Raw genomic sequence first — 13,302 nt, 5'->3', positions numbered from 1 at the left:
GAGATTGTATCCGCAAGACTTTTCACTTGTTTTCAAAGTACTGTCAATTTTTGGATGACACATGAAGTTTATTTCCCACATCAAAAGTAAATGATTCTGAAAGACTAATTGAAGGACATCACATAAATGACTTTGCTTGCATGTGCATGGTAATTGCATGCTGGAGAAATTTGAAATACATAGCTATTTAAATGTGAGGTAAAAATGTGTCCAAGTTGTAGCCATATTAGCATTCAGAATATCTCTGATCAATACTATTTATGAATTAAATTTAAAAATACCATATCGTGCAAAATGTTGAATTTGTGCTTTAGAAAAGTATTCCCTAGTGGAATTTTTGTTTAAAAATCTTTTTATATTTATAGAGAAACTGAGCCATACAAATGTTTTTAAAAGTTTGCACTTCTTTAAGGCTATTTATTTTCTAAAAAAGAGAAGTTGAATATTTTTGACAAATATACACGTGATGTTACGCTAACAAACAGCCATGCAACATATATCTTACATAATGGAGAAGTCGAATATACAAGACCTACTCTATTTAACATATATATTGAAAATTTACAGTCTCGCCAATAGTTAAAAAAAGTTTTTCTTATTTGGCAGTATTTTTCTACAATTTGTTCAAATATTCCACTTGATGTGTTTTGGTGAATACTGAAATCTAGTCAGTGACAACCTGAGGTACTAAACATTTCTGCCTTACTTCTTTGTCTTCAAAGGTGATCTTTTTGTTCCTTTTAGGCTCTATCCATGAGTTGTGTATTACAGCGTTATTTGGCATGGGATCTGCTTCCACTATTGAAACAACTCGCTTTTTCATCTTACTTTTCAGAACTTTCTGAAACTTTTGCCTTGTGAATGCATAAAGTAGAGGGTGAAATATAGTTGTTCCGTATGCCATTACTAGAAAACATAATCGCAACTTTACCAAAAGGTCACTTGGGCCCAAACATAAGATGGTGGTGTTTAAAACAGAGATGGGTGTCCAGCAGAGAAGGAATGTTGAGATAATCAAGAGGGACATTCTGAAGACTCTCTTTTGCCGTTCTCGTCGCTCCCGGTGCCGTTTTACAGCTCGGCGTAGAGCAATTATGACAGACACAGAAGTCCTTACGCCAAAGACTACATTTTTTCCTCCACTGCTGTGGGACACATCTGTAGTCTCATGCTGAGTGGTCAAAGAAATAGTTTTTTTCTTCCTAGCTTTCTTTTTTTGTCCTGTGGTAAATCTTGTACCAATCCGAATATTTAGAGCCTGGAGTATTTTGGTGTATGTAATTAGCATTACTATGACAGTGAAGAAAAAGATCGGAATCTGAACGAGAAGGTGGTAGTACATTCCTAGCTCAGTGTGGTACTCATTTGTACTCACGCACAAAAGTGTCTTATTTTCCCAAGTACTTGCACTTCGAAGACTGAAAAAGTTGACTTCAATGAAAGGAATCAGGAAGGAAAAAAGTGAAATGATCCATATTGATGTCATTAACATCACAGCCCTTCCCATGGTCAGAATTCGATTAGCAGGTTTTACAGAGATGTCGTATCGGTCCAGAGTGATAGCAAAGACATTGATTGCAGTTGAAACGCTTGCAAAAGAGACACAAGCCTCGTGGAAGCAGCAGATGAGAGCAGTGTTACTCTCCAGTGAAAGCAGAAGTATAACTATAGTTAGAGGAATACATCCCACACAAATTATTACATCAAGTACATGAAGGTTCATTGTAATTATGTTACTGACAGAATTGATTAAGTTGGATTTCATACAGTAAAGTACCAGCACGGTGAGGTTGCTGCCAAGTCCCAAAACAATTTCTAACATCAAAAATCCAGTGAGAGAAACTTGAAAACTTAATGGATATGACAGTGGTCGGTACATGTTGGTGTCGATGTCATCAATGTCATCTCGAACTGTGATGTTAGATTCAGACTGCATGTTGACTTCCAGAATGGGGGAGAAACACATTCTTTTGTTGCAGCTGTTTTTTCTCCTGAAAGGTGAAATAAAATATGGAACTATTTGATTTCTTTTTTTAACACTTACTGTAGATAAATGCTGGGGAGGGAGGAGGGGGGAGAAAAGCATCTATTCTTATCAAACTCTTGATTTACTGTATGTTCAGAGCTTTAGTTGGCATGGACTCAAAAGTCTGAGGAGCTGGAATAAGGTCTTTCCTTTTTAAAAGAAAAGCAGGATTTGTTTAGGGGGGGAAAAAAAAAAGAAGTGAAAAGCTTCCACTTAGGGAGACAGGGCTTTATTTATAGTGATGTGGGTTTTACAAAGAGCCCATTTGTTGAATAAACTATACTTGTGCATGGCCTTTGTATTGCGATGAGGGTCATTTTAGAAGAATGTTGTTAAGTATTAACAAATTGGTACTCAAGATCATTTTAAAAGGGCTCTTGTGGAAAAAGAAAGTGATAGGAACATGGAGAACTGTTGTTTATGTATCATAAAAAGAACATTTAAATTATTTATGGCAATTTAGCAGCCTCTTTCTTATGAAGAGTTTTCAACAGTGTTGTGAGCTGAAACTTGAAGTTCTGTAATTCAGCAGATTTTTACAGAGCTTGAAGACTTCTGTTCACTTTTATGTAGTATGTATCTACACGTATGAAACTTAACACTACAACAATTTTATGTAAGTGTATATAATTTCAAATGCAAAATATTTGTAGCTTCGGGGGAATGGAATTTATTATAAAAATACTGCATTTCCTTTTTCTGATTTGAATATTCAGTTTCTTCAAGAAATCAGTGCCTCCATGGAATGAAAAAGTATTTAATTTTATTCCAGAATAGATTTAGGGGAATAATTTTGAAAATAATACTTAAAAAAAAGCTCTTTCAGGATTTTGGTTTGTTGGTTTGGTCTTTTTTTTTTCTGGTGGGTTTTTTTTTGTTTGTTTGGTTTTTGGTTTTGTTTGGTTTTTTTTTTTTTTTTAATACAAACTGCAAATAAATCCAACAGATTTATATACATAGCATGTTTGTCTTAGGAATAAGTGAGTTTCAAAACCAGTAGCATTTATTACATCTAGGAGATTCTTTATTTTGTGTTTCATCTGCTTTGTTTTACACATGCCGATAGGTTGTAGCATCTGCATGTAATAACTGATGTTTGTATTATTTATATTGTCAGCCAGCTCGTGAGTTTGTAATGAAATGAATAAATAAAAGAGAGGTTATTCAATTTCTTGTTATGGTACTTGAGGGTGGGTTTTATCTTATTTTTTTTAGGTAGCTTTAAATTTAAGAGGGGATGTACTTGGCATGAAAATAAATTTAAATGCAGACCTTTGTTTCATTCGGAATATATTAAAAATGGATAAGCACTAAGGTGAATAAAAATGAGCCCTTTTTTAATGAAAGTATGAATTAAGCACACTTGGGATATAATATGCAAATGGATTTTATCTGTAGTTCTGAAAAGCCTCAATTGTACAATACTATTAATTGCAAATTGTATGATAAAAATTCTTGGTATACTTCAGCAGTTATTTCAGATGTGCCTCTTAAATACAAAAGATGTAAATTAGAACATATTAGTCTCAGGTATGAAATGAAACAAGAAATATTTCAAAAGCTTTAATTTATAATCTAGGCAACCTCTATTAGGTTTATATTAACCCTCAGGAATACGGTTTCCTCTGTATATGCTGTCCTGGCTATGAATGAATTTCAAGAAACCATTCCAAATGCATTACTGGTTAAATGAAGTTCTTTCCTATTAGCAAGAGCCAGGAGGAAATCAAAAGCAGATCTGCTAAAACAAATGACAGTCTTAACTCTAACATTATGCCAATGGAATTTCTCTGAAAACAGAAAACTTCAGATGTGCTAAGTCTTATGAATAGAGTAATAGCTTTCAGTTGAATAAAAGCAGAAACGTCAAGGCAGGGAGCTAATTTACCCAGCGCATCGTCTCTGGACAGTGCGTGTTCCCTTGCGAATGCTAAGCAGAGGTGGGGTGCATGCAACTGCTGACCTACCTGTTCTCTGTGCCTCAAGGGCCTTTCAGATCATTGCAGCAGCTTGTCATAAATTGATACATGGTGTCACTGACAGGTATTTGACATGCACTGTAACCTGGAAACCAAGTAGTAGCTGGGCTCTTTTTTCATTCCTTGCAGGCTTTTTTTTTTTTTCTTTTTTTTGTTCCAGCACTTCAGCAGCAAAAAATTCTGCTTAAACATGGGGACTTCTGAATTGCCTGAGATACTTCTACAGACCAGTGCATATTCTGTGTGTCTGTTCTGAGTTTCAAGCCAGCAATAACAAATAAACCTTCTTTTAGGTGATGTTAATTTCTTTCCCCTGTTGCATTTTGTAGCAGCCTGTTTTTATTTTCCAGGTTTAAAAAAAAAAAAGAATTTCTGATTTCAGAGTGTGTGTAGGCATCCTTTAGTTTATGGTTGCGTATTTCTTTCTGTAATATTCCTGCTCATTACTTTTGAGTGATGGCTTAGTCAGAGAAGTTGCTATACATCATAAAATCCAGTTCATGTGCTTTCAGAGTAACCATGAGTTACCTAATTTGGTTTATTTTCATTTAAGGAGAATACATAACAGACCATAGAATCGAGAAAAAAAAATCCATTAGTCATTATGACAAATAAGTTATTTAGTGAGTAGTATAGAAAAAGCTTGGTTAAACCCTTATTCAGCTTGCTGGTGAAGTATGTATATTCTCCTTTTGGGAATTCATGTTTCATTGTTTCTTCATGCATCAGTAGTTTCCACAATTCTGGTTTTAAATTATAAATCCCTCTTTAAGAAATGCTCACCATTTTAAGAATCAATCATTGCACTCTTCTTTTAGTGAAAATCTGAGCAGATGTATTAGTCTTCCATGTATATTGTTGAAGTGTCATGCACGTAAATGGTAATACAAGTGTGTTCCATGTTTTGTTTCTAATTCCTTTATGTCTTAAGAATACATTTTAGTGATGCATCCTGCTGCTTGTAGGTCATACAGCTAGAAAGATACCCGGTCAACTGCATTCTTCATATTGTCAGTTGTAAAACTGAATTAGTTGCTGCATGCCCTTGTGAAGGGGAGGAAAAAAAAGGTTAAAAGTAGGATTTAAAATTTCAATAGAAAGCAATGCAAGAATATATTTTATAATATCACGTATTTCATAAATAAAGGATCTCTAAAATTGGATCTTACAGATTATGTGGAAAACGAGTTAGTGTGTTCACTATTTGCTAGTAAAATCATGTCATTCTACTGCCAACTTAAATGAATTTAGTTTTTTGGACAAGTTTCCTGTTCTCCAAATAGTGCAGGTTACAAAAAGCCCCGAGTAGAAGCAGTAATTGTTGGATGTAGCATGTTTGTGACTAGAGCTAGAAAATGTAGTTTTAGAGCTCTTGTGAGCAGGTAGTTTGTACATACACCTCTCTGGTCTTTTAATGAGAAATTGAACAGAGTCAATGAGCTTTATAGGAAATATGTTTTTGTTTAATTTGCACACTGTTATAATTTCCTTTCTTGAAATAAACGTTTAGCAAATCTGTATTCTTAATAAACAGCTTGAATGTACAAACTAATGAAAGAAATAGTTAAAAATAAAACAGAAAAGGAGGATTTCTTAAGCAGTCGGAGATTAGTCATAATAGCCAACCTTCATAAAGCAATAACTATCCACTAATTACAGACTATCTGATCCTTCAAAGAGTAACTGAATAAATCTGTAACATACTTAACTGCCAGTATTTGGAAATACTACTGAGGGAGAAAAAAATATTTCCAATTGCATTATGTGCTTTTCCCCCCCAATAGTCTATTAGCTTAAACTGTACTGTCTTTATGTTGTACAAACAAAACAGATTCTTAATATTCTACAAGACTTTCATACAAAATAACATTTTTCTGTCACTGTGTTTTTAATGGGGAGGGGGAAATAGCATTTGAAAATTTCCTGGTCTCAAATACAAGAAGATACTAGCACTTAATGTATTAAGTTGAATCTGATCTCTTCCCTTTTTTCTCCAATTTTTTTCTTTTTTTTTTTTTTTGTTAAATGTTGCTTATTCTGCATACCATAATAAGGAACAGATCTTACCTCCACTAAAGATTTGATAAATTCTTGATGCAGGTGAAGCAGTTCCAGGTTGGAGGGATTCATTTTGTTCACTTGTTAGCAGAGTAGATGGGAGAGAGGGTAATAAGCATATCTTCAAAAAATGACCTTAATGAAAATTTGTTCCTGTACTGTGCCATTGTTTCAGCATACTGCTAATGTATACAACTGCTTTAGTTCTGGTTTACAGGCTGCTGCAGTCTCCCACTCTTCCTTCGGTAGAATCAATAAGCATCTGAAAATACATAATGAAAGTCATTTAACATACTGAAGGCTTCTTGTCTCCAGAGACAGCACTGAGATTCAAGCTTTCTAAAAAAGAAAAGCAGTGCTTCTGAGAGGAAAGCTTGCGATGGGCAGCTTTTGCAGAATGACAGCCTACCTTGTCGCTTCTCCTCACTGCAGAGAGATGCAGTGCATTCACTAATTTTGATTGGTCAGTGATCTTGGGCTTAAATTGTGCTTCATATATGGGATTGATGCCCTCCCTCCCCCCAATTTATATAAGGATTCTTTTGTAAAAGGACTAAATTTACAAATGATTTATGAATTCTGGAATATATTAAGGGTATGCCAGTTTTATTTTTACCTTTTCACTCTCTACTTTGTGTACACTGGAAACCACATGACATGAAAAAAAAAGGGATTAAACGTTTATTACTTAAAAAGCTTCCAACAATCTATATTTGAATGTGCCCACTTTCCATTTGTGGAGGTTTTTTTCTTTTTTTGGTCCTAAGAACATCTCTGCCATAAAACTGCCTCTTTGAGCCATGCTGAATTTCACCTTACATGTTTATATGCAAGCGAACATTTAGGTCTTGTCTTGAACAAATTATATTCAAGACAATTTGGTACCCAGATGTATGTTAGGAAAATTTCTATTAGGATTCGCAGAGATTATTCTAACTCTTACAATGGATTGAAAATCAGTTTAGTTCATGAATCAGAAAAGAATTATTTCTATGATCTATCATCATGTCCAATGTATGTATAATAGTGTAGGTTGCTAATTTGTTGAAATGTTAACTTCTAAAAAAAATCTTGTGTGTTCCACATGAATTTTGCTAAAGACTTCATAGGTTTTTGTGAGGATGTCTTGCTTGATGTTCTTGACCTTCACTTTGCAGGGGGTGTCTTCATTTTCACTTCTTTGTTTTTAACTTATTTCTGAATCTCTTCTATCAGTATAAACAATGCTCACAACCATGTAATGAGGCGTAAGAGAAGTGTAGCACAATATCTGTTTTAATTAGTACTAATGGCAACATAAAACCTGAAAATAAATTCCGTATAGAACCCAAAATAATATTTTTTAAAAAATAGGTTTTCTGAAGCAAGTAATTTGAGAATATCTGAGTACCGAATGTTCTGCTGGTAGTTTTTAACCTCAAGTAAGTGTGGAGTGTGGGGCTTTTTCTGTAGGTGTTTTTGTTTGTTTGTTTGTTTTGGTTTGTTTGTTTTGGTTTTTTTTAAGATTTTAATCCTTTTTTAAAAAAAATTTATAAAGTACTGGATGCTAAAGCATGGTTCTTACATAAGCAGCTATGTTAAGATGGAATTTTTGGTCAAACTTTGATGGGGTCCTTTGTTTTTAAGTTGTTAATTCAATTATAAAACACAATCGTGTAACTCAAATGTCTTTATTTCTTCTCTTTTTCTCTGAGAAAGGCACCTGATACATTATTTATCTTTAGGTAACAACATACTGTATTCATTTTTTAAATCAGGTACATATCTGTCTAGTGTGCTTCCTGTTCCGTACTTCTACATTGAGAAAATACCTAATTAAAGATTGCAGAAACTTTGGACAAGGATCAGTAGGTACCAGCTGGCTATGCTGAGTAGCAACTGATTGAGTTCTTTGAGCTGTCCCTGTATCGTCTGTCTCCCAAGAGCTTGAAACCAGTGTTACCAGCATAGCTGGAGGATTCCTGAAATGAAAGCATAAATACTAATATATTAAAGAGATTTACTTCCTTCACTTTCAGTATGACTTAGGATAAGTAGGGAAGCCTGTCTAAATTTAAACAGATGAATCTCTATCTCCCTTTCTAATTCTCCCGTGTGTGCCTGAACAAAGATGGAGATACTGGATGAGCTGTACATTTAGAAAGAAAAAGACGTATACATGAAGGGTGATTGGAATGGGATTTTGAATATGTGGTTCAGACACAGGAAAAGGGGTCATGAAAGACTACCTGTATTACAGGAGGTGATAATGGCAGGAGTTCTATCTGCAAGAAGTGTTTGAGAGGAATGATAAGGAGCTGATTTGTGAATATATCAAGCTTAAGATTTCTGGAGAGAAAATCAGGAGAAGCAGCAGCACCATATGGAGGGAATCAAGGAGTAGGTGGATGGATAGACATGCTTACAAGCCATTGCTGTGCAGATGCTAGTTAAGATGGTGAGAACAGATGACATCATCTTGAAAGGGTAGATAGGGAAGAGTGGGCAAAAAAAGCCATGTGCAGACACCCAGCATAAACAGAAAAATGTGCTGTTCTTATACCTGTTTCTATATCAGTACAGAATGGAAGAGAAAGAATTTGACTGGTATTTTGGGGTTTAAGGGAGTGAAAAGTGGGGTGGAAGGGTAATGAGAGGGTAGAAATATCAGGGAACAGCAAGTTTTAAGCTTGGACATTGATGATGAAGGGTTTTAAGACTGAGAATGGCAACACAAGGGGAGAGGAAGACTCAATGTGGCAGAGAATAGAGCTGTGAAGGGTTGAGCCTGCTGGGTCTGGTGTGGGGAGAAATTAAATGCAGAGCTTGAAGCAGAGCGGAACAGAAGGGAATAGAGGCATGTGCATGTAAAGAGATGCTGGGTGCACAGGGGTAGAGATAACTGCAATTGGCATAGCATACACCCCTGTAGTACTTTTAAGCTGAATTTAGGAGTCCTAACTGTCTGTTAGACTGTGTTTTTCTGTTTTGCTGAGAGCAGGAAGTCCAAAAATATGGCATATTTCTTTGTCTTCTTTCATCTTTTAACTTCTATCTTCTACACACAGGAAGTAATGTCCTAGCATTGACTGTTATTGCATTCCAAAATGGTGGTAGGTCATTTTGTAGGTCTGGACATCTAAACTCTGCAGGTGAGTTGATAAGATCACCCTGAATGCAGCTTCTTGCACTGTAGTTTTTAAAGTAAGATTTTTTAAAAAGACTCCTTTGGTTCACAGGGTCTAGCAGGGCCAGATGAATTATTCAATTCTGATGTTTTCTATCAGACTCCTTGATTTTGGACCTTTAGCATTCTTTTAATGTGCTTTAGGGTTTAACTTTACATAAACCTATCACAGACTGTCTTAACGTTCAGGTGTCATGGAATAGACGCGTTTATGAAGATCTTTATTGGCACAGTTGGGAAATTGTCTGCTTACTTCCCTTGTCCTCTGCATTATTCTTCAGCTTCTATGATTTTTTTCTCCTGAATGCCTCAGCAGTACTTTCTGTTTGTTTCTTTGGGCTGCACGTCTTGTTTCCTAGTTCGAATCTTGCTGCTTATTTAGTGGCTGTTTAGAATTTTGCTGCTTCTGGGTCTAAAAATGTCATCTGTTTTCATATTTGCAAGAGACTTGGGCTCCTAAGTCATAAAAATTTTTCAGTGGCACATAATCTCTTTAGAGCTTGCATCGCTGTTAAAAATTAATATTGGGTGATTTTGAGCATCTTGTCCTGGAATTGTCCTTCAGCATTATTTACGTGGTGCGCCTTCACAATTCCAGCTGGATAGTTTCTCCTGTACCTTGCACTTACCTACCTTGGGCAGTGCGATGCCAAATTGTAGTGAAGCTCCTTTGGGTAGTTTGTTGTTTGTATCTGTTCTAGCAGCTTGTAGTCCATATCTGAAATGTGTTTTTTACCTCATTACATCTTTGTTTCCTCACTAGTCTGTTGCAAAGAACTTTGTTAGAATGTTGTTGAAAATCCAGTAACTCTTGTAGTATCAAGGAGAACAAACAGTGGATAACAGCAGTTCAAGTTTGGGAGTTGTACTCATGTGCCCTCGTTATGCTCAATTTGTCAGGGTGTTCTGTTTTACCTGATACTGAAATTATGGCTTGCTGGCCTGGATCATGCTGCAGCACGCTTATGTGTTGAAAAGGTGTAAATCTGACTCCTGACCGGTACACAAGTTCTAGTTGGGAGGGGTTTTATTATTGTTTCAGAATTATATGCTAAATAGATGACAAAACCTGCTAGAATTTATACATAAGCACCATCCTGACTCTGATGATAATTCAGTCTTTTCTTTCTTTTGACAGATTCTCATTTCTTTAATCTGTCGAGAACGGTTTTAAGACTGTTATTCCTTTTCTGTAGTAAAGATTGACATCCACAATATTAATTTTCCATTCAGTGTCTTATCCTTAACGTTTATTTTCTTTTTTCCCTGATCGTTGATTACCATACAGCTTTCTTTGTTTTGTTATTTTTATAATGACTTACTTAGGTTGGGGTTTTGGGGTTTTTTTTGCATTTTTAACTTCCATTATTCCCTTGCCAGAAAACATTCCTACACAGGGGAAATTGTTGATCTCAGTTTCTCCATTTTAGAATTATCTCTGTAGATTTAAAAAATACGGATTTTCCAGCTTAATTATATGTCATTTAATTGTGCTTCCTCTTGTATTGGCAAAGATGTACATCTTTGGAAGCAACACAAAACTAAGTATTTTAAAATGGATATAAAAATATGTAAATCATATATATAGTATACTATAATAAATATTTATATTATTATATAGTTTTATATATAGTGAATATTTATTCATTTTCAAGATACGGATTTAATGTTAGCATAGCAGCTTGAGTACAGAATAATTACCTACTTAGGCTACAAATCAGAATGTCTTAGAAGATTCATTTGGTTTTGTGTAATTGTTAGGCATAGGTTATTTGTCCAGTAGTATTCCATGTTAGTTCAACTATTGACCCTTCTCAGCACTGGAAATTCCTGTGTTCATGAGGAAATGTGTAAGTTACAGAATGCCCTTTAGCAATTAATACCGAAACTATATCTTGTTTTAGGTTTTAGCAATTAATACCAAAACTGTGTCTTGTTTTAGGCTTGCATAATGAGGTGATACCAAAGAACTATTACAGAAACAGTGCTGATTATCAGTCATACATAGAGAAGGCTCCCTTTTCATGTCATAATAGCAAATTTGGTTTAGTGATGTAGCTAAATCATGGTCCTGGTGTGTTATTGTCCATTTATTTAAGCATTTTAATAAAAAAATTTGAACCAAAAATATATATGTAAAATAAATTAATTATCCTCAGGAGGGAGGCATGGCTGGTAAATTTAATAGTAATTTGAATAACATCAGTCTGGCTCCAGCTTTTGTCCATGAAGGTGTTTTCTCCTCTGGTGTAGACATTCACAATGAATAGTGCTGTATTTTGTAGTAGTTACTGACAAAATTTTAAGTAATCATGGTAAACTTCACGATAAACTTTTCATTTTTCTCTAAAATTGCAATATTTCTGTGAATTTAGTTTTTCCTTCATTAAAATTGTACTTTGAGTACTCTGCCATTTCGAGAGATTTCTGCTTTTATAAAATATTCATAATTCTAAGTTGGCAATTGCTACAGAATTTTAGTGAGGGTTTTCATTATTATGGAAAGGCTTTCGGAGTTCTGACATGGGATCTTTTGTATTGCCTCAAACATAAAAAAGGAAAAAGCCACTTCCTCACATGTTTAAGCTTGCGAAAATGTGCCTGAAAGAATGATTCCATAAGTTGGAAAGCAGTTTAGATGAAGGCTAAAGCGTGCTGAAGCTGGAGTGCTGACACTGCGTGGCTGAAATACTGCCTCCTGGTTTAAAGTCCTAGGTGGTTGCTTACCTTGCTTTCATCAAAAAAATATACTTTGTATGTTGGAAGAACTTTTCAGTGTCGTTCCCTGCTGCCTGGGTTGCTGCATTGCCAAGCATCTCCAGTTCCTAGCTCAGGACGGTGCTGGGCTAGGTGCATGGCAGAATGGCATCAATATAAACATTTCAGTAAGCTTTCTGCCTGGCTTATTTCAGTGAATCGAGTTAAAGGTAGCTGAACTTAATATGTAGGGTTTTAACTTCAGGATTTGCTTCAGGATTCTCTATCAGATATCCTTGATGTTGTGGAAGCTGTGCCTAGCAAAGTATGTGGGATGGGGATGGGCAGCTGCAGGAGCAGCACTAGCTACCCTGTTACAGTCCCCTGATGCAGGAGTTTTGTTACACACCTTCCTGCTGTAATATCCTTTAAGTGGAATTGCTAATTTAAAACAAAACAAGAAAATGGGAAGATTTTATCTGCAGTTGGTAATTCGACAGAGATCTTTGATAGACTGTGTTTCTAGTCAGTTTTAAAAATAGGAAGGCAACATGATTTGCTCTTAATTAAGACAAAGTGTTCACACAGAGTGCCTAGTAGCAAGCATTCTTCTAGCTGAAATTAAGAGTCAGAAGTCTTATGATCTTAATTGCCCCGTGAGTAAAGAGTGAACACAATATGAATAGTTATCACAACAGGAACTGTGTCCCTTTAGTTTGAAGATCACCCACAGCGTAAGGGTCACCATCAGAGTGAGTTTATACACTGCAGTCTCAGTCAGCCCTTTGGCTGATTTGGTGTGGGAGTGCTAAAAAAAGCATGTGGAGAAGATCCAGTAGGCTTACTACCTTTAAAATCAAAGTTCAGTGACCACACACAGTAACTCTGCATGTTTCCACATAACTGCAGTGGCAGGAGCATACTTTGTCTTCTTCAGACAACTAAAAGCTATCGACCCTAACTAGATTCCCCCCCCCCCCCCCCATTGTGAATGACTGCTATAAGTGGTTAAAACCATCTGTCAGGCCCCTGTCTTTAGTTCAAATACAGGAAGTCATTCACATCAGTCTGATAGTGGTGATATTTCTCACATTAAGTTCTCAGAATCTGGAAAATGATATGCAGTACTATGTGTTTTCTTGTTTGATTTTTTTTTTGGTAATGATAAAGTATTCTGTCTTCCCCTCTTTGCCACTTTAGTTCTTGAGTTATTATTTTTAAAGGGTTGTTCGGGGAAACTGATAGAAAATCTGTTTATGAAGTGTCACAAAAGACATCCGAGAGAAGTTTAAAAGTGATGAGCTATAATGATAAATGCATAATAGGAAGGAAATTGAACTAAGGTAGTGTAGTGTGTTGGCTTCACCATTTACTCT

At 35.5% G+C, this 13,302-nt stretch overlaps 2 protein-coding genes across 5 annotated transcripts in view; one reads left to right on the top strand and one right to left on the bottom strand.

Annotated features, from left to right (window-relative positions):
- Nucleotides 1-13,302, top strand: part of COG5 (component of oligomeric golgi complex 5) — a 178,590-nt gene that overhangs the window by 32,312 nt on the left and 132,976 nt on the right. The gene's annotated exons all lie outside the window — the stretch shown is intronic.
- On the bottom strand, nt 397-6,564 carry GPR22 (G protein-coupled receptor 22). Of its 4 annotated transcripts, none has more exons than XM_032919840.1 (3): nt 6,073-6,564; nt 3,994-5,049; nt 397-1,991 (listed from the first exon to the last, which is right to left on the bottom strand). In XM_032919840.1, the coding sequence occupies exon 3, from the start codon at nt 1,964-1,966 to the stop codon at nt 665-667; it is 1,302 nt and encodes a 433-aa protein (XP_032775731.1). In that variant the 5' UTR covers nt 1,967-1,991; nt 3,994-5,049; nt 6,073-6,564; the 3' UTR covers nt 397-664. The 4 variants fall into 4 exon arrangements, with proteins under 4 accessions (XP_032775731.1, XP_032775730.1, XP_030336763.1 ...); XM_032919839.1 differs by having other exon boundaries at nt 397-5,049; nt 6,073-6,325; nt 6,473-6,563; XM_030480903.1 differs by having other exon boundaries at nt 4,789-5,049; nt 6,073-6,460.

This window comes from Strigops habroptila, chromosome 3, assembly GCF_004027225.2.
Source record: "Strigops habroptila isolate Jane chromosome 3, bStrHab1.2.pri, whole genome shotgun sequence".
NCBI classification, from domain to species: domain Eukaryota; kingdom Metazoa; phylum Chordata; class Aves; order Psittaciformes; family Psittacidae; genus Strigops; species Strigops habroptila.
This window is presented reverse-complemented; position numbering and strand designations above follow the sequence as displayed.